Source organism: Borostomias antarcticus (genome assembly GCF_949987555.1).
Source record: "Borostomias antarcticus genome assembly, chromosome: 3".
Classification (NCBI taxonomy): Eukaryota; Metazoa; Chordata; class Actinopteri; order Stomiiformes; family Stomiidae; genus Borostomias; species Borostomias antarcticus.
The window spans coordinates 37600247-37625341 of NC_140236.1; the positions used below are offsets into that span (position 1 = coordinate 37600247).

General features: G+C 45.1%; 4 protein-coding genes across 4 annotated transcripts; 3 read left to right on the plus strand and 1 right to left on the minus strand.

Moving 5' to 3' along the window:
* The first annotated feature begins 219 nt into the window (after positions 1–219).
* On the plus strand, positions 220–8423 carry LOC311329752 (mitochondrial adenyl nucleotide antiporter SLC25A24-like). Its single transcript, XM_084461663.1, has 10 exons — positions 220–528; positions 1661–1787; positions 1908–1995; positions 3157–3268; positions 6619–6777; positions 6875–7027; positions 7134–7241; positions 7399–7566; positions 7793–7943; positions 8048–8423. The coding sequence occupies exons 1-10, from the start codon at positions 349–351 to the stop codon at positions 8227–8229; spliced, it is 1428 nt and encodes a 475-aa protein (XP_084317789.1). The 5' UTR covers positions 220–348; the 3' UTR covers positions 8230–8423.
* A 1086-nt stretch (positions 8424–9509) lies between these two features.
* On the minus strand, positions 9510–10614 carry tmem69 (transmembrane protein 69; the record flags this gene model as incomplete). Its single annotated transcript, XM_084436197.1, has 2 exons — positions 10339–10614; positions 9510–10235 (listed from the first exon to the last, which is right to left on the minus strand). Exons 1-2 carry the CDS (start codon positions 10381–10383, stop codon positions 9510–9512), a joined length of 771 nt encoding a protein of 256 aa, XP_084292323.1. The 5' UTR covers positions 10384–10614.
* A 411-nt stretch (positions 10615–11025) lies between these two features.
* gpbp1l1 (GC-rich promoter binding protein 1-like 1) lies at positions 11026–18288 on the plus strand. The gene is made up of 13 exons (XM_084435867.1): positions 11026–11187; positions 12397–12504; positions 12843–13379; positions 13662–13779; positions 14113–14245; positions 15151–15431; positions 15617–15692; positions 15785–15981; positions 16435–16581; positions 16703–16858; positions 16969–17084; positions 17175–17277; positions 17405–18288. The coding sequence occupies exons 4-13, from the start codon at positions 13717–13719 to the stop codon at positions 17564–17566; spliced, it is 1434 nt and encodes a 477-aa protein (XP_084291993.1). The 5' UTR covers positions 11026–11187; positions 12397–12504; positions 12843–13379; positions 13662–13716; the 3' UTR covers positions 17567–18288.
* Positions 18289–20396: 2108 nt separating this feature from the next.
* ccdc17 (coiled-coil domain containing 17) lies at positions 20397–24895 on the plus strand (the record flags this gene model as incomplete). The annotated part of the gene is made up of 15 exons (XM_084436198.1): positions 20397–20543; positions 20786–20905; positions 21171–21239; positions 21360–21489; positions 21600–21750; positions 21864–21986; positions 22155–22288; positions 22456–22578; positions 22697–22905; positions 23002–23087; positions 23414–23629; positions 23865–24087; positions 24196–24306; positions 24441–24583; positions 24889–24895. 15 exons carry the CDS (start codon positions 20397–20399, stop codon positions 24893–24895), a joined length of 1992 nt encoding a protein of 663 aa, XP_084292324.1.
* Positions 24896–25095: the final 200 nt, after the last annotated feature.

Consider the following 25095-nt stretch of genomic DNA (forward strand, 5'->3'; position numbering starts at 1 on the left):
TAATTCCACGAAAGGCAATTCACCAGGAAAGAAGGCAAGAGGACGACACGTAGGGCTGTAGTAGGGTAGCCTAGTTATTTGTTCCACAGGGTGTGCCCAGAAATGAAACGAAAGAGGAGGTCTCAAGCAAAATCTGTCTGCCGTCGGTTCCACCCATTTTTATCTTGCCAGGAATTTGCCTACCTTATCGCGTGTTAACAGTTTAAGTAGATAGTAACTACTAGGCGAGGAGCCAAACATTATACAGTTTCTAGGCAATCGCTCAAGTCGAGTTGAAGCAGGTTAGGATAGGACACTGCCAATTCTCTTCGCTTGTCTACCAGTAGTATATCGCTTAAATTTGCCACTATGTATCAAGCTATTAGGAATCTGGTATTTACTGATTCAAATTGCATGGGTAACGCATCGAAGACATACGAGGAGCTGTTTAAGAAGTTGGACACAAATCAAGATGGGAAAGTGGATGTTTCAGAGCTTAAAGCGGGCCTTGCTGCGATGGGCATAGCGTTCGGGAAAGGCGCTGCGCAGGTAGGCCTATAATGAATAAGTAACAATAACTTGATGCACATTAACTTGGCTGTACGTAGGCTACATTAGCCCAAGGTGATGGTTGTTTTCGAAATACTAGATGTTCACCCAGAGAAATATGGCCTTCCAAGGCTACATAAGAAAAGGAAATGGGAGATGCTAAGGAAGTCAGAAACTAAATATACTATGCTGGTCTACCAATCCAGACGGTAGCCTACTGTATTTTCAAACAGCCTAATGACTTAGACCTACTTAAACACACGGTCCCAACATCCCAAATAACTAATACATTTTAGTTGCACATGGGAACCCGTGAAGCTGTAATTTAATTCTTGCGGATGGGCAGACATTGCTCTATGTTTTAGCCAATACTATAGGAATAGTAATAGTTAACTTTTCATTGTGAGACACTCACAAAGGAAGGGGTTCGCGGAGAACGTGAAGGGGTTCTTCCTTTAAAGTTCAAACAGGTTTAGTTGCTGGCTGCACCTGAAGGAGAGGGCACACAAGCAGTTCAAATCATTCGTTCCTTGCTCAGCCTTAACTCTTTTTAAGGTCTTGCCTGGGCTGAGACCTACACGTATTCTGTTGTTGTTGTCTGTTTGGAAGTTCAGTTGATTTAAATAGTTTCATGAATTGTGATTACATTGTTAATTTCTGTTATGTTTAATGAGGGGACAATTTGATAGTTTTTAAGGAAGAGTATATGGAATACACTACTGCACTTTGAGACCTTTATATTGGTGAAGCAATTAGTCATTTATCTTGTCCTGTAGCATCCCTTAGTTTCTCTCATCTCACCTGTGTCCTGACAAAGTTTGAGATCATGTAGTCGTACAGACTTTGCTAGTCATAATGTCAACTGTGCATTTCTATGCCACAAAGTATTCATTGTAGTATTTCAAACCAGTTAATCTAGGCTACATTTTGATTCAGTGCATGCATTTTAATTTCTTATCACACTTTTCTAGTAATACAAGAAAAACAGTAGGGGGCAGAACACTCCAACTACTTGGTTTTGGCCTACAGGAGGGGCCTGTCAGCCTGTTTCACAACAAAACTATCTATAACATTCTCACGTGAAGGGGTGATTGGTAAATGTCTTTATTTTTGTGTGAAATTTGAATCTTAGAAAATAGTTTCTTCTGGAGACCAAGACCACGATGAGGGGCTGGACTTCAATGAGTTCTCCAAGTACCTGAAAGAACATGAGAGGAAACTGCAGCTGACATTCAAGAGTCTGGATAAAAACAATGATGGTACAGTAGTTTTGCAGCGATACTGTAGTTCACAATGACGTGGATTTTGTTTTAGTAGTATGTTTTATAATATTATGTTCATGAATGTCTTCACACGCTCATCATGTATTTTTCCAACAGGACGAATTGACTTTATGGAGATTAAACAGTCACTCTCAGATCTGGGTGTGGACATAAGCAAAGAGGAAGCAGAGAAGATCCTTCAGAGGTATGCGTTCAGTTCTGTAATCACACACCTTGGATGAAATGTCTCGTGCTGCTATGATCCTTGTGTAAACTATCAGTGTTTACTGTATGCAAATCTAATATTAACTTCTAAAATATTATTCAGTGAACATTAGCTGTGATGGGTTATGGAAACCCCAGCTGTGTGGTTACTATTGTACCCTGCTGGGCTGTGCTGCAGTAGGGCTGATAACCCTTGTGATGGGAGGATCATTAATACTGATGATAAGAACCTGGCATGCAAAACAAGAGGAGCCGTAACATCTCAAATGTAGCTCCTTTACTGTTGATGTATAAAGTATGATACTTTGTAAACTAAATGTTCTTTTATGTAACGTATGTTCAACAGGGTGCGTAAATGCAGAATGAGTCAGTCAGTTTCCATAGACTAAAGCCCCAAACGCACTGGAAGAGTCAATTGACTCACTTCATTTGACGCTCCTATGGCGCACTGCAGGCGTCAGCTTTGATAGGGAGCTGATTTAATTTAGATTGATTTGTCCCCATTTGACGCTCCAAAATGTAAACAAGTTCGGAGTAGAAGCGTCAGGGCAGTTTGACTCGCCTCAAAACGCTTTTGGTGCGTGATCGGCCATTTAAAACAATTGGTGTACTTCAAAATGCTAGCGGCAGACTCTTCCAGTGCATCTGGTGCTTAAGAAGTTCTTCATGCAAACATTCTGTTGAGTGGTTACAGGGTGATTGTAGACAGAATTATAGGCTGTAGAGCAATACTCGCTGACAAGGAGAAACAAGGTGAGAGAGATGTGGGTTGGAGAGAGCGTGAGAGAGAATGGGTCAGTAATCTCATCCACAACTGCTGCTCACTGACCTGAGCAGACGTGTAGCCCAGATAATAGAGGTAGAAAGGATCCAGGAAATGCGCTAGGTGGGATTTGAACCTGGAGCTGGGGACTGACGGTTGTCCTTGTTCCTTTGCAATCAAGTCGATGTTTTCTCTCAGTGTGTCAGAACTTCCTGTTTCATTCTCAGCAAGCACATACCACATTTCAGTGCCCTTAAAACCCCTTTGCCTGTTACCCTGAATCCTGCTAGAACACTTTAGCCTCACTTATCTAGGGATCCTTATCTACTTTTCATTAGCATTCCCCTTTGTGACCTGGGGTCTTCCTCTGTCCTGCAGCATTGATGTGGACGGGACCATGACTGTGGACTGGAATGAATGGAAAGAACATTTCCTCTTCAACCCAGCCACCAACCTACAGGACATCATCCGCTATTGGAAGCACTCTACGGTGAGTGAGAGAGAGAGAGGGAGGGAGAGCACATTGGTATTTTGTAGATTGTGCTGTTTTATTTTGAATAATGAACCTTTGTATACAGTAGATTGAATTATTGTGATTACACAGTGACAGTAAATGTTGAACTCTTGCCTGTTTGTCAGATTAGATTAGGGAGTGACTTTGTAAATGAATGTTGCGTGCTGGTTCTGGCGCTGTCCCAGGACTTATGTAATGGTGTAGCTCTTCGTCAATGGAATCATTCATTTAAGAGGGTAGTAATGGGTGGAGGGAGAGGAAGAGAAGTAGGTAAGAGGCTTTGGCTTCTGTTTATACTTATCAGCCCAGTGATCTGACAGACAATTGGAGAGGACTGGCTCCTCAGTCAATGATGGGGACAGGGCCTGCTGGTCACAACTTTTAGTAAGAATATTGCAACGCCATGATGCAAAGCATCAATGTTTGAAGTTTGATGTCTCTATATATATCTCAGTACGGTACGTAGATTAGTATTCAGTATATCAGTTGCCAATGACGGTATGTTGTTATTTTTTCATTTTTTCAATTTTATTTGGAAGGGACCATGTGCAATTAAAACATAAATGTAAAAACATTTGATGCATCGCACCAGAGTTAGCCTTAGGCTAATTTGCATCTGCAGTCCCTGTACTGCACATTCCCCTAATGAAAGACTGTTAAATGCAAGATGCATGGTCAATGCCAGTCCCTGTGTGACTGTTGACATTGCAGCTTCTGACCATCGGCCCGGGAGAGGTCAAGTAAACCTGCTGTGGTTAAGTAAGGCCAAGATCAGCTAATTTAAGTCTAGCCCCTACGAGGGGATTAGCACCAAAGACTTGGGACTGGGTGGGGAGGAGTGAGGAGTCTGGGCACGACAGGAAGAGAGTACTAGGTTGGTGAGCAGCTAGCCCAGTACTGGCGTGGCTGCAACCTGGACCAGTATAGAACCTGGGCTGCCATGGCATCCCTGCAGAGGCCAAAGGGGGATTGGTTCTTCATTGATTTGGAGGACGATGGGGCAGTATATGAGGTGGTGGTGGAAGTGGTAGGTCCACTGAAAGAGGTAATGTATGTTGTTGATTGTTGTTGATTGGTTTCAGCCAAGACTAATTGTATGTTTCCACCATATTCTATACAAATAGAAGTCATGTTGTCTAGATGGTGAGGAAATGAATGTTTGCAATGGTACCATATACTTGTACACTCAGTTGCCATTTTATTAGGTACCATGTACAGTAGTACTGTTTTTGTCTATCGCACCATTCTCTGTAAATTATTGAGTTGCAGCCACACATTCTGTGTTTGGAGGAGCAGCTATTTGCATCAATGAGCAGGTGTACCTAATAAAGTGGCAACTGAGTGTATAAACTAATGTATATATATATACACCATTGGTGCAATTGTATATACACTATTGGTGCAATTGTAACGGTAGTACTCTCATCTGTGTTGTGTTTCTCATCTGTGTTGTGTTTCGTTTGACCCATGTTAATGGATTGTCCAGGGTGTGACGCAAACCGGCAACCTTGTGCTTGCAAGTCAGATGTGCTAACAACTTTGCCAAGAGAGATATACTTGTCGTCAGGTTCATTAGCACATCCTTAATACTAGGGGAGTGAGTTTCACCAGCTACTCGCTACCACGACCTCCGAGGACTACACTCACTCCACAAGGGTGTGCAAGGACTCACGATTCACTCGGTTACACAATAATTGAGCTGCTAATTGTGTGTGACATGACTCACATCCACATCATTACATAAGGTGAGGGATTATGTGAAGTAGGGTGATGGGTTAGGTTTAGTTTGGGTTTATGTGATGTCAAGATGAGTTCAACTCTTTGGGTCAGTGAGAGGGTCTCTGACACAGCTCATATGGACCGTAAAGGGTCCCCTCTTACATGGTCCACAGCAGCCTTACTTTTGAAGATAGTCTTGTTAATAATTTCCTCCGTTGTTTGCCTGTCAATATTCGTTTGAATACGGCCTGGTCGTTTTTTTGTGGTATGATATTATGTACTGTCGGTGTAACCAAGTTGAATTGGTTAAACTCACCTCCCACCCGCTCCATTGAATCGCTAGCTTTTCGGTGGCGTAGCTAAAGCGTTTTTTATGAGAGGTGGACACACGTGTTGGTAAGTCAGAGGACCTGAGATCAACCCCAGCATGGGCAAGTGAGGGTGGAAGCAGTACTGAGATCAACCCCAGCATGGGCAAGTGAGGGTGGAAGCAGTACTGACAAGCGTGACGCAGTGACACCATTGACAGTGGTGCCGTTCGACCAACCGGCGTTGGTGGAGGGTGAATGGAATTGAATTGAATTGAATTGTACAACTGAATGGTATTAAACTATGAATGAGGTATTCAAACATGGCGAGCCATTAATTCCAATGAAAGTTAATCAAGTAGTGCATGCATATGCCGAAAGTATTTTTAGGACTCCTACTTCCGTAGCTCACTACAGCACCTGCTCAGCCCTACCTATCCCTCTTCCCCATAGAAATATATGTGGAAAGAAACAGCTGAAAACGATGGTTATTATAACATTTATTTTGGAATTCACAAAAACACTACATTCAATTGCTCTTCAATTCAGTTGTTTCCTGTAGCCTATGTATGAGAACCAACTATGTAATAACTAAACTAGACATTTTAAACAGTAGCATATCTTTACATGAGCTATCGTAGCTAATGTAACATTTATATTTAAATTCATGAAACCAACGTCTGTATAGGGGCCTAGGCTATAGAAACCAACAGTAGATGGCGTCGCGAACAGGCTACTGTGTCATGTCACGTGATACCTGGTTCTTTCCCATCCCGGCGCGGTGCTCCCCCTTCTCCCCGCTGAGGATGAACACGCTCAATTTGGCTCAGGGCTGAATTAGCCTATATGACTTATTACGTCGAGGTGGGGCAATAGGCTACGTTTTATTTAGAAGCCAAAATACCCCTCTCTAGTACAAATAAATATTTAGGCTACCGAATTTTGTGTGTCGTATAGGTTCTAAATCATGTCATAAAGTGTTGCCAGTGTCACGCGTGCATTCTTGCAGTTTGCTATGCTCCTTAAGCAAGTTGTGAATTTCGGCATCATTCAGTGCCTGTAAGCTGTGGATGTACTACATAGAATGATTATCAAATTGCCACATGCCGTTACAAAGTCTCCAAAATTGATACTGGTTTTGTCTGGAACCTATTTCCAATGGTAGAGTTCTTGGAGCAGGAGCAGTCTGGCCAGTATACACATTTACACATGATGTAGTAGACCTGAGGTTTATTATACTGTTGAGATGGTGTATGTATGTTATGTATGTATGTTCACTTACAGTAACCTCCTCTGCAGGTGCTTGATATTGGGGACAGCCTCACCATCCCTGATGAGTTCACTGAGGAGGAGAAGACCACAGGTGTGTGGTGGAAACAGCTGGCTGCTGGCGCCATGGCGGGGGCGGTGTCTCGGACAGGGACCGCACCTCTGGACAGGATGAAGGTGTTCATGCAGGTATGCACTGCATGGCGGATTGAGAATAGTGAATTGTGCATGGTCTCCTTCTCACAACGTGACGATATCTGAGCTGCTACGGAATGTGTATTTACAGGTGCACGCCTCCAAGTCCAACCAGATCAGCCTGGTGGGAGGCTTCAAACAGATGATCAAGGAAGGGGGTGTTTCCTCCTTGTGGAGGGGTAATGGAGTCAATGTGCTGAAGATTGCCCCCGAGACCGCTATCAAGTTCACGGCCTATGAGCAGGTGAAGAAACACATCTACCCTTGTGACTAATAAGTAGTATATTTTAATATATTATTTATTATCCATGAGAGGAGTTTTCATTCTGCTTTCTCTGTACATTTGACAGTACAAGAAGTTGCTCACCTCGGACGGTGAGAAGGTCCAGACCCATGTGAGGTTCATGGCAGGATCACTGGCGGGGGCGACTGCCCAGACAGCCATCTACCCCATGGAGGTGAAGGCGGGAAACTGGAGAGAAGGGAGAGATATTGGGGATACATTGTGCATGTAGGGGAGATGGATGTGGTTGGGTATGTAAAAAGTCATGAGTGGCTAGGGGAAGTGCTGTCCCTTATAGTGTGATAGGGTCTTTCTTGTATATTTCTTAATAGGTGATGAAGACCAGGCTTACACTAAGAAAGACGGGACAGTATTCTGGAATGTTTGACTGTGCCAAGAAAATCCTGAAGAAGGAAGGAGTGAAGGCATTCTATAAGGGCTACATTCCCAACATCCTGGGTATCATTCCATATGCTGGGATAGACCTGGCTGTATATGAGGTGTGTCCAACTATCTCTAACTAGATGAGTACCTCATTCTTTAAACCATGGATTTCACATATACGTAAAGCACATATACGTAAAGCACATATACGTAAAGCACATATACGTAAAGCACATATACGTAAAGCACATATACGTAAAGCACATATACGTAAAGCACATATACGTAAAGCACATGTGACTGGAACCTTAGACTCAACTCTCAGATCTCCTGCCTTTTCAGAGTTTGAAAAATGCCTGGCTTTCCCGTTATGCCAAAGACACAGCCAACCCTGGAATTCTGGTACTGTTAGGCTGTGGCACCCTCTCCAGCACCTGTGGCCAGCTAGCCAGTTACCCCCTGGCTCTGATCCGAACCAGGATGCAGGCACAAGGTAAAACATCCCAAATATCACCCCCATGTAGTCTGTTATGTAATAGCAGTCTGTGTGACAACCAGACAATTGTGGGTTAATTCTGTCTTTCTCTGTTCTATCAGCCTCCATCGAGGGGGCGGAGCAGATGTCAATGAACCGGATGGTGAAAACGATTCTGGAGAAAGACGGATTCTTTGGACTCTACCGGGGAATTCTGCCCAACTTCATGAAAGTCATCCCAGCAGTTAGCATTAGCTATGTGGTGTATGAATATATGAAGTCTGGCCTGCGCATCTCAAAGTGAGGGGCAGAAGTGTATCTGTGTGTGTATGAGTACACATGAAGATGCAAGTCAGATTCTTTACAAACATTACATTATTCATTTCAGTGTTTTGGGGGAAAAGCATGTTTACCTAGGAAACCAAAATCTGGACTACATCTAGGTGCTATGGTGGTTTTCTATGACACGCTACGGCACTGACAAAATGTAGTTCTCAATACAGCCATATGTACAGTCCATTCTTTATATGACTGCATGGTACAGTATGGGAATGGTCATCAGAAAGCTATGGTTAACTCCAGATGTACCCTAGCTTTAGTTGACTAAATTAGCTCGTATAGATGTGAAATTATTCACATAGAAATCTGCAATTTGGCGATAATGCACTATTCTATTCACATACTGAAAATGTACAAGACAAATCACATCTTAAGAAACAAAATGTAATCTGAAGAACTCAGGACTGGGTTTGATGTGAGAATGTCAAGGCAATTAATGAAAAGACTCCTGTATTACTGGAGTAATTGTGAAAGATGGTTTTGAACACTTTAGAGCGAGAGGATCCTGTGCCTTGTATTGTGTTTTGTTCAGATATCTATGGACTTCTCTACCCATCCCATTTGTCTTGCCTTTTTTCAGATTTTGTTCAATTAGATATTCCTGTTTACATTCAAAACATGTATTTTGATACAAAATGAAAATGGTGTCAAGCTTGTTCTTCGCTCTTCATCGGTTGTATGATTATTTTAATGTACTGTATATGTCATTATTTGAGTAACATGTCATGGCTCTGCCTCTTGTACTTATTGGACCTTATGCAATACCTGTTCCTCAGTGTCTTAATTCCTTGAGTTATTGGATCATGTTCATCAGATGGGATATTTTTACATCACAACCACACAGTATGTATAAAGGATGTATCACTTGTGCATTTCTTGAAGCCCTTGAGTTATACAAAAAGATGACGAGTACAGTAGGGATCCTCCATCTTATGTACATTCACATTTTCAAACAACCTTTTTAAATTTCTGTTAAAATGTATTGCCTACAATACATGCTAGAGTAAAAATCAGTTACATGAGAACATTAATGAAACAAAATCTAATGCTGCCCATTTTCACCGTTAATGACTATAAGCGCCGTCATCAACCAGTCATATTTCTATAGTTGCTCGGGTGGTAAAAGAGTATCACATACTGTATTAGCTCAGTGCTAACATTTTGCACCTCTGTCTTAACGATTTCATTCTCTGTGTTTTCTAGACAAACAAAACACATTAATCTATAACTGTAGCTTAAATCCATTTATTTATCTGAAAACATCCTCTTTTCTGGGTAGCTTCCATTGAGAATAAGGGTCGCCATTAGGGAGAGAAAGGCCACAACTGTAAGTATTGCCCGCAGGGATTTGAACCAGCTTGGATAGGTGGGCAGCAGAGAAAGGTCATAGTGCAGAGAGATGCCTAGGCCCATGATGACCATGATGGCTGCTGGGGTGATAGTGTCACTGAACATCATGGCCAACCAGGCTAACAGGGATGGCACCACGCTATTGGACAAGTTGATCCAGTCCGGCTTGGCTGGGCTACTCTCAGGCATGGCAAAACCCCAGCGTGCTCCACCCAGGAAAGAGAGGATTGAGGCTCCATATGCTACCTGCGCAAAGGCCACCTCTGGCAGGTATGTCTCCGTCACTGCCATGACAAGAGGCGCAGCAACAAAGGGGATCAGGCCAGATAGACCCAGGAGAACGGCTGGCTTGGGGCTCTTCCCCAGCTCTCTCATGTCATAACGGAGCAGGTCCAGCTCTCGGGGTGGGGGCTCTGGTTTTAGTCGACGTTTGCACCTCAGAGCAGAGCTGTGGAAGGTATGTGCCATCAGTAGACCAGCGACAGCATGAGTCTGCCTGGGGAGGAACCTGGCTGGCCAACAACTGCGGGCCTGTAGGGATCTGGATCCATCATCCAACTCTCTGGCTGAGGCACAGATGGAGATACAGGAAAGCTGCTGAGGAGTGCCCAAATTCCATCCCTAGAAAATAGATCGATACAGATTAAAAGATAAACATGTCTGTGAGAGTAGGCTTGAACGTGGCTATTGTTACATTGTCTTTCTAATGGCTACTAAAACTCACCTTGTGGATAGTTAGAATGTGTCTTCTTAGTATAGCAGAGAGCATCTTTATCTGTAGAGATGTATTAACAGGTTAGACAACCATCAAGATTTCAATAACCTGCTATGCTGCTATTTAGCATGGACATTGAAACAAGCTCGGTATTTAAGGCGATGAGGAAGAAGTGCATTCGCCTTTCTCAAGTTTTTATTTTTAACACTTTCATAATTTTTATAATCAAGCTAAACGATATTTTCTTGCGTTTCTTTAACCTCCCTCAACATGCATCTACCTGACCCGTTTACCCACAACCGACCCCGAATGGGACGATGTACGTCTTGTAAATGTTTCCGTCAGTGCCCATTGCCTCCGACATCGCAGTTCCACGACGATGCTTAGAACCAACACGTTATAGTTACAGTATAATCACATTTTATGAAATACACACAAAACAAATATAAAATCAAAATTTGAATATGTTCTCGACGTTTTGTCTGAATGAAGGTGTCACGTGGCTGAGCGGCTTTGGGCTTCGATCTCGGTGAAAGCAGTGCAGCAGGTGCACCGCGGGGCGGCCCGGGAGACCTAGACGAGGATGGAACAGGTGTGCACCGCGGGGCGGCCCGGGAGACCTAGACGAGGATGGAAATGAGCACCTAGCTGAGTACCCGACCACGTGACCACGCACAGGAACCAGCAGGCAAACCAGTTCGGTAACCTTAACTTGAACGACTGAAACCAGATAATTACAAGCTTAAATTGATTGAATTATTTCAACTATTGTCAACAAATATAGCTCGAAAATGGTACCTATGCAGTTTGATCTACTTAGCTACCCTCACATATCGGATATTTTCTAAATATGCACAGGTAAGGTAATGTTAACATTGCTCGCACTACCGTGAGTTGCATCGAGGCTTCTGTAGTAGAACTACTATGGAATGACTTAACCTAACCCTAACCCCCTAACCCCTAACCCCATCCTCTAACCCTTCTGTCTAGTAGAACTACTATGGAATGACTTAGCCTAACCCTAACCCCTAACCCTGACCCCTAACCCCTAACCCTAACCCTCCCCTAACCCCCCTAACCCTAACCCCACTAACCCTAACCCTCTAACCCTTCTGTCTAGTAGAACTACTATGGAATGACTTAGCCTAACCCTAACCCCCTAACCCTCCCCTAGCCCCTAACCCTAACCCTGTCTAGTAGGACTACTATGGAATGACTTATCCTAACCCTAACCCTCCCCTAACCCTGACACTAATAAACAGCTGAGTTGGCGGCGAGGTTTCAAATCTGATAACATTCTGCAGCCAGCTAACTAGCTAACAGCTGCATGCAAAGCACGCACAGTTTCCCCATGTTAGATCTGTGGTAACGTTAGCGAGCTAGTTTTGAATGGAGCTATGCTCTGCTTTCTAACCCTAACCCTAACCCCTAACCCTAACCCTAACCCTAGTTCTGAATGGAGCTATGGTCTGCTTTCTAACCCTAACCCTAACCCCTAACCCTAGTTCTGAATGGAGCTATGGTCTGCTTTCTAACCCTAACCCTAACCCCTAACCCCTAACCCTAACCCTAGTTTTGAATGGAGCTATGGTCTGCTTTCTAACCCTAACCCCTAACCCTAACCCTAGTTCTGAATGGAGCTATGCTCTGCTTTCTAACCCTAACCCCTAACCCCTAACCCTAACCCTAGTTTTGAATGGAGCTATGCTCTGCTTTCTAACCCTAACCCTAACCCCTAACCCTAACCCCTAACCCCTAACCCTAACCCCTAACCCCTAACCCCTAACCCTAACCCTAGTTTTGAATGGAGCTATGCTCTGCTTTCCTAGTAGCTCAGATCAGTGAGTTAGCACCCTAGCTAAGCTAGCTAGGCTACATAATAGAAACAGCTAAAGCCAGTACACAGCCTAACGTTACGTAGCTTGCACCATTATTCACTAACTTTCCTTTATTTATTTCTTTACTTATCTAATGCTAATAGTAACCAGTAGACCTATACATATTTTGTGGTGCAGAAGTTGCATTGTTTTCCCTTTGCTGGCTAACTGTGCCCTTTTCTGTTTCCAGTGTTGGTCTGCTGAAGAGGTTTGCTGCTGAATGTCCCTCAGAGAGGAAGAGAGCCACGGTTGTTTTTGTTGTTGTTGAATTCCAAGCCTTATTAACGTTACACAAAAGGTGAATCCTAACTTGTAATTTCTGAGTAGTTACGCTAGCTACATCCCGTGACATGTATTATAGCTAGCTTTTAAATAAACAGTGGTATATTGTTTATCAAAATAGTTACCTGACTGCAAAGGGAGGCATTTTATATCTGAGGGTATTACAAGTGTTGATTGGACCAATATGAAAGTGAATTGATGAGAATGTCAGGCACATTTTCCTTCCCCTTTTCATAAAACTCAGGATTTATTTCCTGCAGATGGATATTAGTACACATATAGTCATACCATAGCGATACGCCCCATTTGGTTTCGTTATGTGACATGTTCCTCACCTGTTTCTCCCTGTCATAGCCCTCCGGCTGTTTGGATGAGGTGAACACAGGATTTTCGCTGTCTTCCTAAAAGCAGCACTGTGAGTTACACCCCAACTCCCATTCTCACAGAGTGTGTCTGTACCTGGAGATAGGATGAGTTGGTGAGGAAGAAGTGAGTGCCAGGGTTGGCACAAAGTGTGGCCTCTTGGTGTAACCCAAGCACATTGTCCTGCTTGAAAACTGAAATCAGGGAGTCCAGGAGGATTAGCCAGGAATCACAATCAACCAACGTAATTCCTTAGATATCAGCCTTCCATTCCATTTTGACTCCATCCAACCTTGACACCAGCAAAGACTTTGTAGTACCAACAAGTACTCCAGACCTTTTACCATCCCAGCACGTCTTTACTCAACGCCTCATCCTGGAAACTGGAGCCTGTCTCTTCCAGAGGCTCTGCCATTTCCAGGCTGAACACCTGCTTGCTCAGCAGACTCCAGAACTGGGCCAGCTGTACGAAGAGGAACACACTACACAAGCATAGACGAGGGCTGTTGGATTTCAGAGCTACTCTGAGTAAGGAGATGCTTGCTAATTATCTGCAATACAATTGGGTCATCTTTCTTCACAATGTAATGAAATTAACATTAACAACGGCTTGGTCATAGTAAATCCATTGTCTTACACCTCAAAGCAACGTGATATGCTCTAGGCCAAATTGTTATTTGTTATGTCATTTTGATCCTTGTGAAAGGACACAAAGACAACACTCAACAGCTCGACTCTTTTGAGGAAATGCATACGTGTTTCTCCTCATAGTCATTGTAGTAATGATGTCCTTTGTCTTCCCTTCTCCAGATCCTGGCCATGAGGTTTGATGCCTCACTCTACTGACCAGAGACACTGGACCTAAATGGCGCAGCATGACTTTGTTCCTGCCTGGCTTAACTTCTCCACGCCTCTGCCTACCACCAAGGTGAGACCTGGTCTGGATGGATGCTAAACTTTGCACACAACTGAAGTGGAATAAAATAACCGTTGTAGGTCATTGGAGTAGTTATCCCAAAAGCAGTTTACTTTGAAAATGTCACCATGATGTATTGTGCGATGCACTGGTGTCCTGTACTCCTGCCCTGCAACAATCCCTAAGGGTTTGGAAAATGCCAATCCTGCCATAAGACTGTTGAATGTCTAGAAAGTTTTTTGAGTTAGAATCTTAATACATTTAGTTTCCTAAGCCTTCTTATAGACAGGAATGTTAGGTGGTATGTTGGTTACTATAGCTAACTCAATTCCCCCCCCACCCCAGTCCCCTGGAGCCAGCCTGGAGGAGCATGGAGAACACCTCTCTCGTGGGGACGCACGGCCAGGTGTGAACAGCCGGCGCCGCCATAACTCCTCTGATGGCTTCTTCAACAGTGATCTCCAAAGAGCTCCTGCAGGTAGCTAACAAGTTGCCACTTAATCTCTCACACACCTGCATTAAGACCACAACAAACCAATACAACAGTTGTCAGAAACAGTGGGGGTTTTGTGTGAATGCCTTGTCAGCCAACGCTAGCGGTAAACAGGAGCCTTTCTGGGTTATTCAACATGTAGAATCGCTGGTTGGTCAGACTTGGTGAGAGTCTAGACAAGTTTCAGTGATAAATTGTGTAAAGTGGGGTGTGATGATATACTAAAACGATACACAATATTGGGTTCACAATATCAACACGGTACAATATAACAATATTTTAATTAAAACTGGAATAATTAATGTATGGCACAAAATGCAAAACAATGCTGTTATTTGCCCTATAGTTACATTTTGTAATATTTGTATAGCGCTTTAATGGGTAATCAAAGTTTTTTTTTTTGTTTGAAAAGGTTTATAAAAGATTTTTTTAAAAGACGTTTTCATCTTGACAATGCATATTGTCGTGTTTTTATATCACAATATTTCGTGGCATGATATATCGTCACACCGCTAGTATAAAGTGTTTAGAAGCCTGACTTGACACGTCTAGCTCCACTCTCGCGCAAGCAATATGAACTAACTGTGCAAATGAAGTGGCAGTGGGCAGTGAACCACGTCTTTATGATAATAACTCTGGGGGAAATTCTGGCCAACAAGTGGTGAGATGCAGTCGGACGATGATGGGGTTGGTGTGTTATGGCTTCCTATTGTACATGCTGGACTGACCAACAGGCCTGAATCGGCACTACCTCCTACTGTATTTCATAATTCAATGTTAGAGCGAAGGCAGGTATGTCCTTCCCTTATATGAAGAGCATAAGAGGCAGCGTTGTGAGTTTGTTGTCATCAGATGATTTACCCTGGTTGTTTACGTCCTCTGGTTTCTAGGTGATTGTTGGCAGCAGCCATCTCTCTTGCGGCATGACTCTGTGGATTCAGGCGTGGCCAAGGGGGGCCAGGGGGGCTTGGGCAGCGGCTCAGTGGCCCCCAGCTGGCACAGTGGCCCATGGAGCCAGGAGGGCCCACACCCTGGGCGTCGCCCAAAGCGTAATGTGGGGGACAGAGAGAGGGAGAGACCAGGGGCCCTCCGCCAGCGGAATGGAAGCTTCCACCCCCATAAAGGAGAGGAGCACCAGGAAGACAAGCTGAAGTTTGTGGAGGAGGATTTTGTGAGTTCTCACTCATCTCTTCTCTTTCATCACTTCATTCTGTTCTTGCCGATTCCGCCTATTCGTCATGGGTTTCATTTGAAGTCACTCCATTGAGTTATTTAGCCCGCTAACCTTCCACCAGTTCATATCTGAGTCTGTGTGTGAAGTATGCAGCTAATAATGTCCTGTATTGTTCACCTCAGCCCTCGCTGAAACCAGAGATGAGTGGCATGTCGGTGGCCCAGATGTGTGCTGCAGGGACGCCTACAGGAGTGTGGGGTGAGGAGACAAAACAAGATGAGATCACACTGGTGAAAATCAGTAGATAGATAGATGGATGTCTACCAACCTAACTGATAAATCTTCCACAGAGAACCCCCCCAGTGCCAAGCAGACCATGTCCAAGATGCTGGTCATCAAGAAGGTTTCAAAGGAAGACCCCGGTGCTGCTTTTTCTGCTGGATTCGCCAATACAGGATCCCACCCAACCAATGGCACCAAAGCCCCTGTGACCGGACCCAGTGTCTACAAGAGCCTGGGGCCCAAGCCAGCCACTGCCCCAACCAAGGTAGGTCATTATAACCCATCTACCCAACCCAGGTAGACCATCTCTTTCTGATCAGTTGGCACACATAGGCCGTTTTAAAAGCTATCCTTATCAGCAGAACCTCCGATAGTGGCTATAACTGCGCCCAAAGGTTTTCTGCTGTTAGACAATCCACAATCCGACTGATCTTTTATTATTTTTTTGTCTTCCTGCCAACAGGTAAACACTGGAATAAAAACTGAAATAAAAAAAACAACACATCTTTTAGCACAAGCATATGATCTCTTTATACGGTCCGATCCAGGGTTGCCCTGTTCCTGATGCTTACTCACATAACCCTAACCCTTACACACATACTCTAACCCTAACCCTAACCCTAACCCTTACACACATACTCTAACCCTAACCCTAACCCTAACCCTTACACACATACTCTAACCCTAACCCTAACCCCCTTTCTCCGCCTCCCTGCAGACAAGTCCATGGAAGCCGAACGGAAGGGAAACCAAAACTAGTTTGCATTTCTCTGGCAGGGACTCTGCCTTCACCATCCCTGCATCTGTGACCAAACCTCTGACCCCTGTCAGCACCCTGACCCTAACCCCTGTGACCTCCAAGGAGGTGAGTCTGACCCATGTAGTATGGCTTCATATAGTCAGCTACTGTATCCATGGGCTGATCATCTTTAGAAAAGTCAAAACTCCTCTCTCACCCCTTGTCTATCAATGGCTTTTTTCCTCAGCCTCCCTCAAGCATCAGCCTTCCAATCGACATCACCTCGTCTCGTCTGAAGCTGATGCGCCGTTGCACTGACCGCAAGAGTGAGTTCCTCCGAGGCCTGAAGCTCGAGAGGAATGGAGACGGGCCCGGCTCAAACAGCCCCCCAGCCCCGGGGGAGGTGAGCTTGGGGTGGCCTGAGGAACAACTACAACACTGGCTAAGAATGTCCTTGACCAGCAGGTATGTAGTGTTAAATTTGGATGGGCAACTCGTGTGTTTATTTACTAGGATGAGGGAAGCACCCCTGAGCCCAAGGACAATGGAGGCCACGAGAACGGAATCTCGCACTCGCTCAGCGATTCTGACACAGAGCACCTGTCTAGCTCCCTAAAGGAAGAACACAGGTGAGTTCACATGCATACTGTATACTCACACACACAGACACACAAACCACACACCAGATGTTAATTCTTGGTCTGTGTCTTTCTTTGCAGGTTGCTCAAAGCTATGGGCTGGCAGGAGCACCCTGAGAATGACGCTAACTTCCTGCCCCTCACTGAGGATGAGCTCAAAGAATTTCAGGCAAAAACGGAGCAGGTAATAACAGGATAATTAAATTACACTCCCAACTGATAATAACTACTTTCTTATTGTAGATCTACTGGTGTTTGTATGTGATCTATGCTGGCTTTCGTGTTATCTGATTTGTGTGTGTTTTTCCCAGCTGAAGAGGAATGGTTCAGGGCTGAACGGTGTGGGGGTGCTTCTGAAGCCTCGGGGCATCCCCCTGCCGTTGCCATGGAGAAACCATGTAGAGGTCGAGGTGGACGAAGACTCTGAGTCTGAGAGCAGCAGCCAGACGTCAGATGATGAAACAGACATCTAAGGTGGCTTGGTTGCTCCCAATCTCTGCTCTCCTCTCTCACATCTCACTCTCTCTCTCACTCTCCCTCTCTCTCTCCCTCTCTCCCCCTCTCTCACATCTCACTCTCTCCCTCTCTCCCCCCTCTCACATCTCACTCTCTCCCTCTCTTTCTCTGCTCTCCTCTCTCACATCTCACTCTCTCCCTCTCTCTCACTCTCTCTCTCTCTCTCTCCCTCTCTCCCCCTCTCTCCCTCTCTCCTCCTCTCTCACATCTCACTCTCTCCCTCTCTCTCACTCTCCCTCTCTCTCTCCCTCTCTTCCCCTCTCTCCCTCTCTCCTCCTCTCTCACATCTCACTCTCTCCCTCTCTCCCCCTCTCTCCCTCTCTCCTCCTCTCTCACATCTCACTCTCTCCCTCTCTCTCACTCTCCCTCTCTCTCTCCCTCTCTCCCCCTCTCTCCCTCTCTCCTCCTCTCTCACATCTCACTCTCTCCCTCTCTCTCACTCTCCCTCTCTCTCTCCCTCTCTTCCCCTCTCTCCCTCTCTCCTCCTCTCTCACATCTCACTCTCTCCCTCTCTTTCTCTGATGCACTCGTCTCTTCCACTTCTTCCTGAAGCACGAGGGGTATTGGTCACATTGACGTGTGTCTGGGAGGGATCAGATGACCTGGGAGGGGTCAGACATGGTCCAGATGACCTGGGAGGGATCAGACATGGTCCAGATGACCTGGGAGGGATCAGACATGGTCCAGATGACCTGGGAGGGGTCAGACATGGTCCAGATGACCTGGGAGGGGTCAGACATGGAGCCAGATGACCTGGGAGGGGTCAGACATGGAGCCAGATGACCTGGGAGGGATCAGACATGGAGCCAGATGACCTGGGAGGGATCAGACATGGAGCCAGATGACCTGGGAGGGATCAGACATGGTCCAGATGACCTGGGAGGGATCAGACATGGAGCCAGATGACCTGGGAGGGATCAGACATGGAGCCAGATGACCTTTCCTGGTTTTGTTGCCTTTCATCTGATCCCTCTGTCTTTTTTCCAATGAACAAACATTTTTTATTGAAAGCTCATCTCCATCAGGATGTTTTTAAGGCTTTGATGAATATGGCAACGATAAAAACAGTAAGTTCATTGCAGGTCAGGTGACTATGCTTTGATACTTTGCTCTTATTTGTATTAAGAGGGGAGAATCAATGTGAGGAGCTGATACTGACAGGCCTCCTCACCTGAGCACAAGCCTGTCACTTCTGCACTTATTCTATATCTTAAAACCCTTCACCAACTGGATCGCTCATTTTTAAATATCAACACAACTTAGTTATTGGGAGTTGAGTATTCTTTGGGATTGGGTTAGGGTTAGGGTTAGGGTTAGGGATAGAGGGATAGGGTTAGGGATAGGGAGGTTAGGGTCAGGGTCAGGGTTAGGGATAGGGTTAGGGTTAGGGTTAGGGATTAGGGTTAGGGATGTGGGGGGCAGGAGAATTAGGGATAGGGAGGTTAGGGTTAGGGTTAGAGGGGTAGGGTTAGGGATAGGGTTAGGGTTAGGGTTAGGGATAGAGGGATAGGGTTAGGGATAGGGAGGTTAGGGTTAGGGTCAGGGTCAGGGTCAGGGTTAGGGTTAGGGATGTGGGGGGCAGGAGAATTAGGGATAGGGAGGTTCCAAAACACTTTTTGATTGTTAGCTTTTTTGTAAGCAGCTGATTTCTCGTATGAAGTAATGTCTTTTTCAGGACCACCGTTCTTATCACATTTATTCTTGTTGAATGTAGCCAGTAAAGGCTTACTGAATGTTAACAGAAAAGTTGGGATACACAGTTCTCTGGGTTCTCTTTTACCTAACGGATTGTAAAACAAAAGTTGTGCTCTAAATCCATTTGGTTGATTTTGATGTTGATTTGCTTATTGATAATCTGACTTTTAGACAGAGAACTGAATGTGACACGAGACTAGTGAGAAAATAGCTCATCTTCTGAATAGCAGTTCAAACTGATGTTTAATCTAGTTCACAAGGCACCCTTTCAAAACCTGCGACATGTGGTTATTAATCGCATAACAGCCCAAATCTTGTGTTAATGTGCTGCTTAGTTTTCTTTGTTCTTACATGAGGGACTGCTTATGTAAATTATGCATTTTCAGATTTAAGAATTAAATAATTTTGCTCGCTGGTAGAACATTAAAAAGGCTTTGTTATACTCTGGTACAACTGTCAAAAATCTCACATTGTTATTTCTGTTTGCATATTGTTCATGCAGTCCTTGATATTCAGGGTGGATTGTAAAAACAAAAAAATATTGAAATTGTGACTTTTGAAAGATTAAGATTATTTTGATAACATTATTTACAGATTTTAAAAGATAACGTTATGTATGGGATTGTATGAAAAAATAAACTACTGCATCTTGGAAAAAAATTGTAATAAATATTTTGCATCAGTTTGCCAAATATGTTCACTAGTCTGATTTACTTCTGCAGCAGTCAAAACTAAAGGTATTATTTCTGCGGTGAATGAGTCCAGTTCCACCTGTGTTACACAGAAAGTGTACATTGGATACTGTGAAATGGTTGGAGCACTATCATAGATAAGTAGGTTTATAAGTGCGTGTTGTGAATTTGTGTTCCACGTCCTCACAAGGTCATTGACATGGTGACAGTAACCAACAAACAGTAGATTACTGGTCACAGTAGTCAAGGAAGCTACCCCACACACTTTTGAGTACAAGTTCATATAGTGTATGTATATTATAGTCTATATTGAGAGCAAAAAGTATGATGAGTAACGAGTAACCATTTAGTTGATTTTCTATCATTTTTGGTCAGCTAAATTGTCCAGCTGGATGACGTGATGGAGACTTTGGGAGAGTTTAGTTGCGGTGACTGTAGCATGCTGTTCCGCTCTCTCAGGCTTCTGGAGAAGCACAAGGCATTCTTTTGCATTGGCAGCAGCATTGGTGATCCTGTTGCACTGAGGCAGGGGCAACCAGAGCGCAGGGTAAACCCTAACCCTAACCTTTACCCTGGGAGAGACGCTGGAAAGGGGGTCTATCCCAAACAGGCACGGACCCCTGACCTCATAAGGGTAAGAAAAGATAAACATTTTGGTTAGCATGATTGGGTGCATAATGCATATATAGATCCCTATGAATAATATTTGTGTTGCACTGAGAAAATGTCAGATATAGCTCATTGTGTGTGTGTGTGTGTGTGTGTGTGAATGCTGAATGGCCTTGATAGCTGAGAGGACAGAGGGGTATGCAGGTGGGGGCCGGGGACGCAGGGCCGAAGGCAGGGAGAGAAGATGACCTACTGTGTAGCATGGCAGAGAGCCTCGCCCTGCGGAACCTCACAGAGGAGGTGGACTACTGCACTGGACTGTGATACACAGCCACACTGTCCTATCTATCTATCTATCTATCTATCTATCGATCTGTATCGATCTGTCTATATCGATCTGTATCGATCTGTCTATATCGATCTGTCTATCTCTATGACATGACATGACTTATGCACTTTGTACTCATACTATACTTACCAAGATGCTCAACCAGGCATGCATTCAGTTATTAACCAGGCATGCATTCAATTATTCTGGCTCCTTATCATTTTCTCTGCATCACAGTTTCAAAAGTTGAGGATGTCTATTGAGGAGAGTTTGCCAAACATATCCAAGTTACCCACTGAAACAGAGGTGAGTTCATTTATAATCATTCTCCGACGCCCCAGACCTATATTATATACCATTGACTCTGGTAAGCCACTGCCATTGTAGCTTGGTGGACCTGACTTGGGCTTGTGCCTGTATCTGTAGATGTTGGCTGACCAGGTTTCTGGGAGACAGCGGGGCCACAAGGAGAAGGTGAGGGAGATAACAGAGCAGCATGGCCGCCAGCTGGCTCATATCCAGGCCCAAAACCAAGTACTGGAGCACCAGAGGGAGGGTAAGACCAGAGGGAGGGTAAGACCAGGCCATAGATACAGAGTGTGTACAGCACAGCAGCCACTGTATCCACATGAATAGATAGAAATGTATCTTCTGTTTGTGTGTCAGAGATCGCCCGACAGCTGGCGGCCCTGACAGCGATGGGCAGCAATGCTCATCTGGAGACCCTTGTTCTGGAGCTGAGGGAACGGGAGGAGAGGAACGAGGAAGCGCTCCAGCAGCTCAGAGACCAGGTCACCTCCCTACAGGCTCCCCGGGGGTGAGAGGGGCAGACAGGTCACACAGGCTCACATCAGATGATGATGGTACAGTACCTTTCCAGGAAATACATCGATAGAGAAGATGAATGTGTGATTGTCTGTGCTCTTTTAGGGTCAAGGAGTTCTGCGCCTCTCGTGATTCACACAGCCCTAACATGCATGAGGAAAGGAAGGGGCATCATGTCACCTTTGACCTCATATCCTCTGTAGATGGCCCCCTCTCCACCCAAATAAGGTAAGTAAGTAGTATATAGTTACAGTACATCATAAATTTTGTCTCTTTAGCTCTCATCCATTTTAGTCTCTTTAGCCCTAATCCGTAGAACTACAGAACTTTAGATTTACCCACTTCTGTGTTTTTTTTGTTTGTTTACTGTGTCTGTGGTGGTGTTGATGTTGTCAGAGCTCTAAGGCTGGCTTATATGCAGTCTGGTGGCTCGGACCCAGCGGTTTTGGCCCAGATGCACAACCTACAGGCAGAGGCCCACACATTGGAGCAAGCCCAGCCCGCTACCCAGGCCAAGCACAGGAGGAAGAGTGAGTCTCAGACCCACATGGACCCTCACTGCTGTGTGGAGGACATGCTCTGATCCATGTTTGGTCCTCCTTGCTTTTGCGTCTAGTCACAATTTTTCTGTGTTGGATGGGATATCTTTTTAAGCATGGTGTCTGTGTCTGCCCACTCCCTCTGTCTCTCCGCCCAGGGCTGAAGCCCCCTCAGCAGGCTCAGAAGTGGGAGGTGTTGGCTGTGGAGCAGGAGAACCAGAGACTGGAGGAGGAGATCTTCAGGATCCAACGGGCCAAAGAGAAACACCGTGGAGAGGAAGGTTGTCAACTCCGTCCATATCTTAACAGAACAGAGAGACCACACAGATAGAGAAGAGGCAGGGAAATGACTACATTGAATGAATCTGCTACAGCGATGTGTCTGTGTGTGTAACCCAGCAGCTATGGGGACGGAGCTCCAGCACATCCAGAGAGAGCATATCCATCATACTGCCAGCATCCAGGCTGAGATCGAGAGCCTTCGCAGGGATGTAGAGAGGGCCAGAGATGCCCCCCGGGACCGCAGGCCACCCCCGCCACCTCCATTCCCACTCCCAGCACAGCCAGCCATGCATCCCCTGGCCCAAATGCATGCCCGTCCAGCCCTGGTGAAGCCGTCATTGCCCATATCAGCAGGCCCACACCGTAACTTTCAGTCATAGCCCTGTACCTTATTATATATATCCATGTTCTCTTTCCTAAAGACACACCCGAGGCCTCATTCCTCTCTCCTGGGCAGCCATGTGCTCGATCCCCTGGACTCTCTGGGCCCTGCGCCCTATGACCCTGCGTGAGTCTGCTTATCAACCCATAGACCAGCCACACATCCATACAGCACTAATTCTTTCCTGTAGTTTTCTTTGTAGTCATAGGGAGGTTTTTGCAGATGGAAAGTAAAACTTTATTTGTATAGCATTTCATACAATAAATGCTGCTCAAAGTGCTTTACAACAGGGAAATTACATGCAGTAATTTGTGCTTCATATAAAAATAGACATAAAATGAATATAAAAGCAAGGCAATTAAGTTGGAAGTATTTAGAGCTCCATTGTAATCGGATGCTACACAGTTCTGACCCTGGTGTCACTGCCAAACAAACATCTTCCTGGATTTCAGGGCAGGTTTTGTGATCTTCTATGACCTGGTGCTGGGAGTGGAGGCAACCCTCCGAGTCCTGCGCCTGGTGTCTGGTCTGCACTCTGGAGGACAGGAGGTGGGCAGGCCAACGCCACTGCCTGCTGTGCAGTGCCAGCCCGGGGGGAATCTTCCCTACACCCACCCTGCACCCCCAGGGAACTACGCCACCCTGTCAGTCAAACAGCCTGTGCCCAGGTGAGTACTGAGTACATCATTAATGAGATGTCATTATTTTCTTTCTTGGGGGGGTAACATAGTTGACATCACATGTCTAAAAAAAACCCATCCTGGTGTTAATACTGTTACATGTTATAACAGTTATATAGTTGTGTGTCTGTCCAGCTTGGTTATATGTCGTTGTCATGGGTTAGGGTTAGGGTTAGGGTTAGGGTTAACCTAACCTAACCCTAACCCTCCTTTCTCCCTACAGGACGCAGCCTTCTCCCTCCCTGTCTCTGGTGGTGGAGGTCCAGGCTGCGGGGGGTCTGGACAGCTATGGTCAGGAGATCCAGAGACTGGTGTCCCGGGGATGGGCTCAGCTTGAGCTCTTTGACCCTCACAACCAGGTCCTGAGTGGACGTTGGAGGGTTCCGGTGCGCTGCCTCCCTGTGCGCCCCTCCCTCAGCCCAGGCCAGCTCAACTCAGTACCCCAGGTGAGATTCTCCTGCCTGTTGAGGGTTATGATTGAGCTGAACTGAACAGTTTGTAGTTCTCAGTGACGTACAGTAAATGAGAGTCAGATGTGTGCTTGTGTCTTTAAGGTGGGTAACATGGAGCTGTGTCTGCGGGTGGTCAACGCTCGGGACGGAGACGTGCAAACGCTTGCTAAGACTGACCCTAGCAACACCAGCCAGTACAAGTATCCCTCCATGGTAGGTTTGATAAAGATATTTTGATTCCTTATTATTCTGTTTGCTCGTGATCACTTCCGTATCAGATTGTATAGAGAAGGTTTGGGTAGAGATTCTGATTTTTTGCTGATGGCTGCTGTGTTCTGTCAAAACAGATGTCGAATCATCATGCGATGCTTCAAGCAAACCCACCACCGCCTCTTTCAACCTTACAACCCTCAGCAGAAAAACAGTTCCCCTCTCTCCTAACTTACAATGATCACCAAGACCCTCCCCCAATGGAGGAATCCAGTCAGAGGTGAGAAAGAGAGATAAAGACCCTCAGTTCACCCAGAATCAGACTAAGCAAAGCAAATAAAACAAAAGCAAAGCAAATACCCCCTCCCACACGGCACGCACGCGCACACACACACACACACACACACACACACACACACACACACACACACACACACACACACACACACACACACACACACACAAAATGACCCCTTCACCCCAGTACTGTTGGTCTTTGTGTTGCAAATACGACAAGATTTGGGGGACTTGAGTTTCTCTTTCTTATCTCTGATAATGATTGCTGTTTGTGTTGTGTAATCACAGTGTGTAAAAGGGTCACCTCCCATATTTAACTGTATTTGAGCTTTACCTCAATAGAATGTGTGTTGTTCATGTGCACTTTACAAATAAAGACAGACTCATTACTCGTCCATTGTTTCAATAATAGTTTCTTATCACATATACATTATATGTTAAGATGAATACAGTATATGGATTAGCAAAGAATTTTAACAATGACTACTAACCCAC

What these genes read in the sequence shown, in the direction of transcription:
- LOC311329752 (XM_084461663.1), top strand. Translation starts at nt 349, where the DNA reads ATGTATCAAGCTATTAGGAATCTGGTATTTACTGATTCAAATTGCATG. An exon ending in TCGGGAAAGGCGCTGCGCAG is followed by an intron (nt 529 to 1,660) that starts GTAGGCCTATAA and finishes TTTGAATCTTAG; the next exon opens with AAAATAGTTTCTTCTGGAGA. An exon ending in AGTTCACGGCCTATGAGCAG is followed by an intron (nt 7,028 to 7,133) that starts GTGAAGAAACAC and finishes TACATTTGACAG; the next exon opens with TACAAGAAGTTGCTCACCTC.
- gpbp1l1 (XM_084435867.1), top strand. Translation starts at nt 13,717, where the DNA reads ATGGCGCAGCATGACTTTGTTCCTGCCTGGCTTAACTTCTCCACGCCT. An exon ending in AGTTTGTGGAGGAGGATTTT is followed by an intron (nt 15,432 to 15,616) that starts GTGAGTTCTCAC and finishes TGTTCACCTCAG; the next exon opens with CCCTCGCTGAAACCAGAGAT. An exon ending in GCCCCCCAGCCCCGGGGGAG is followed by an intron (nt 16,859 to 16,968) that starts GTGAGCTTGGGG and finishes TTTATTTACTAG; the next exon opens with GATGAGGGAAGCACCCCTGA.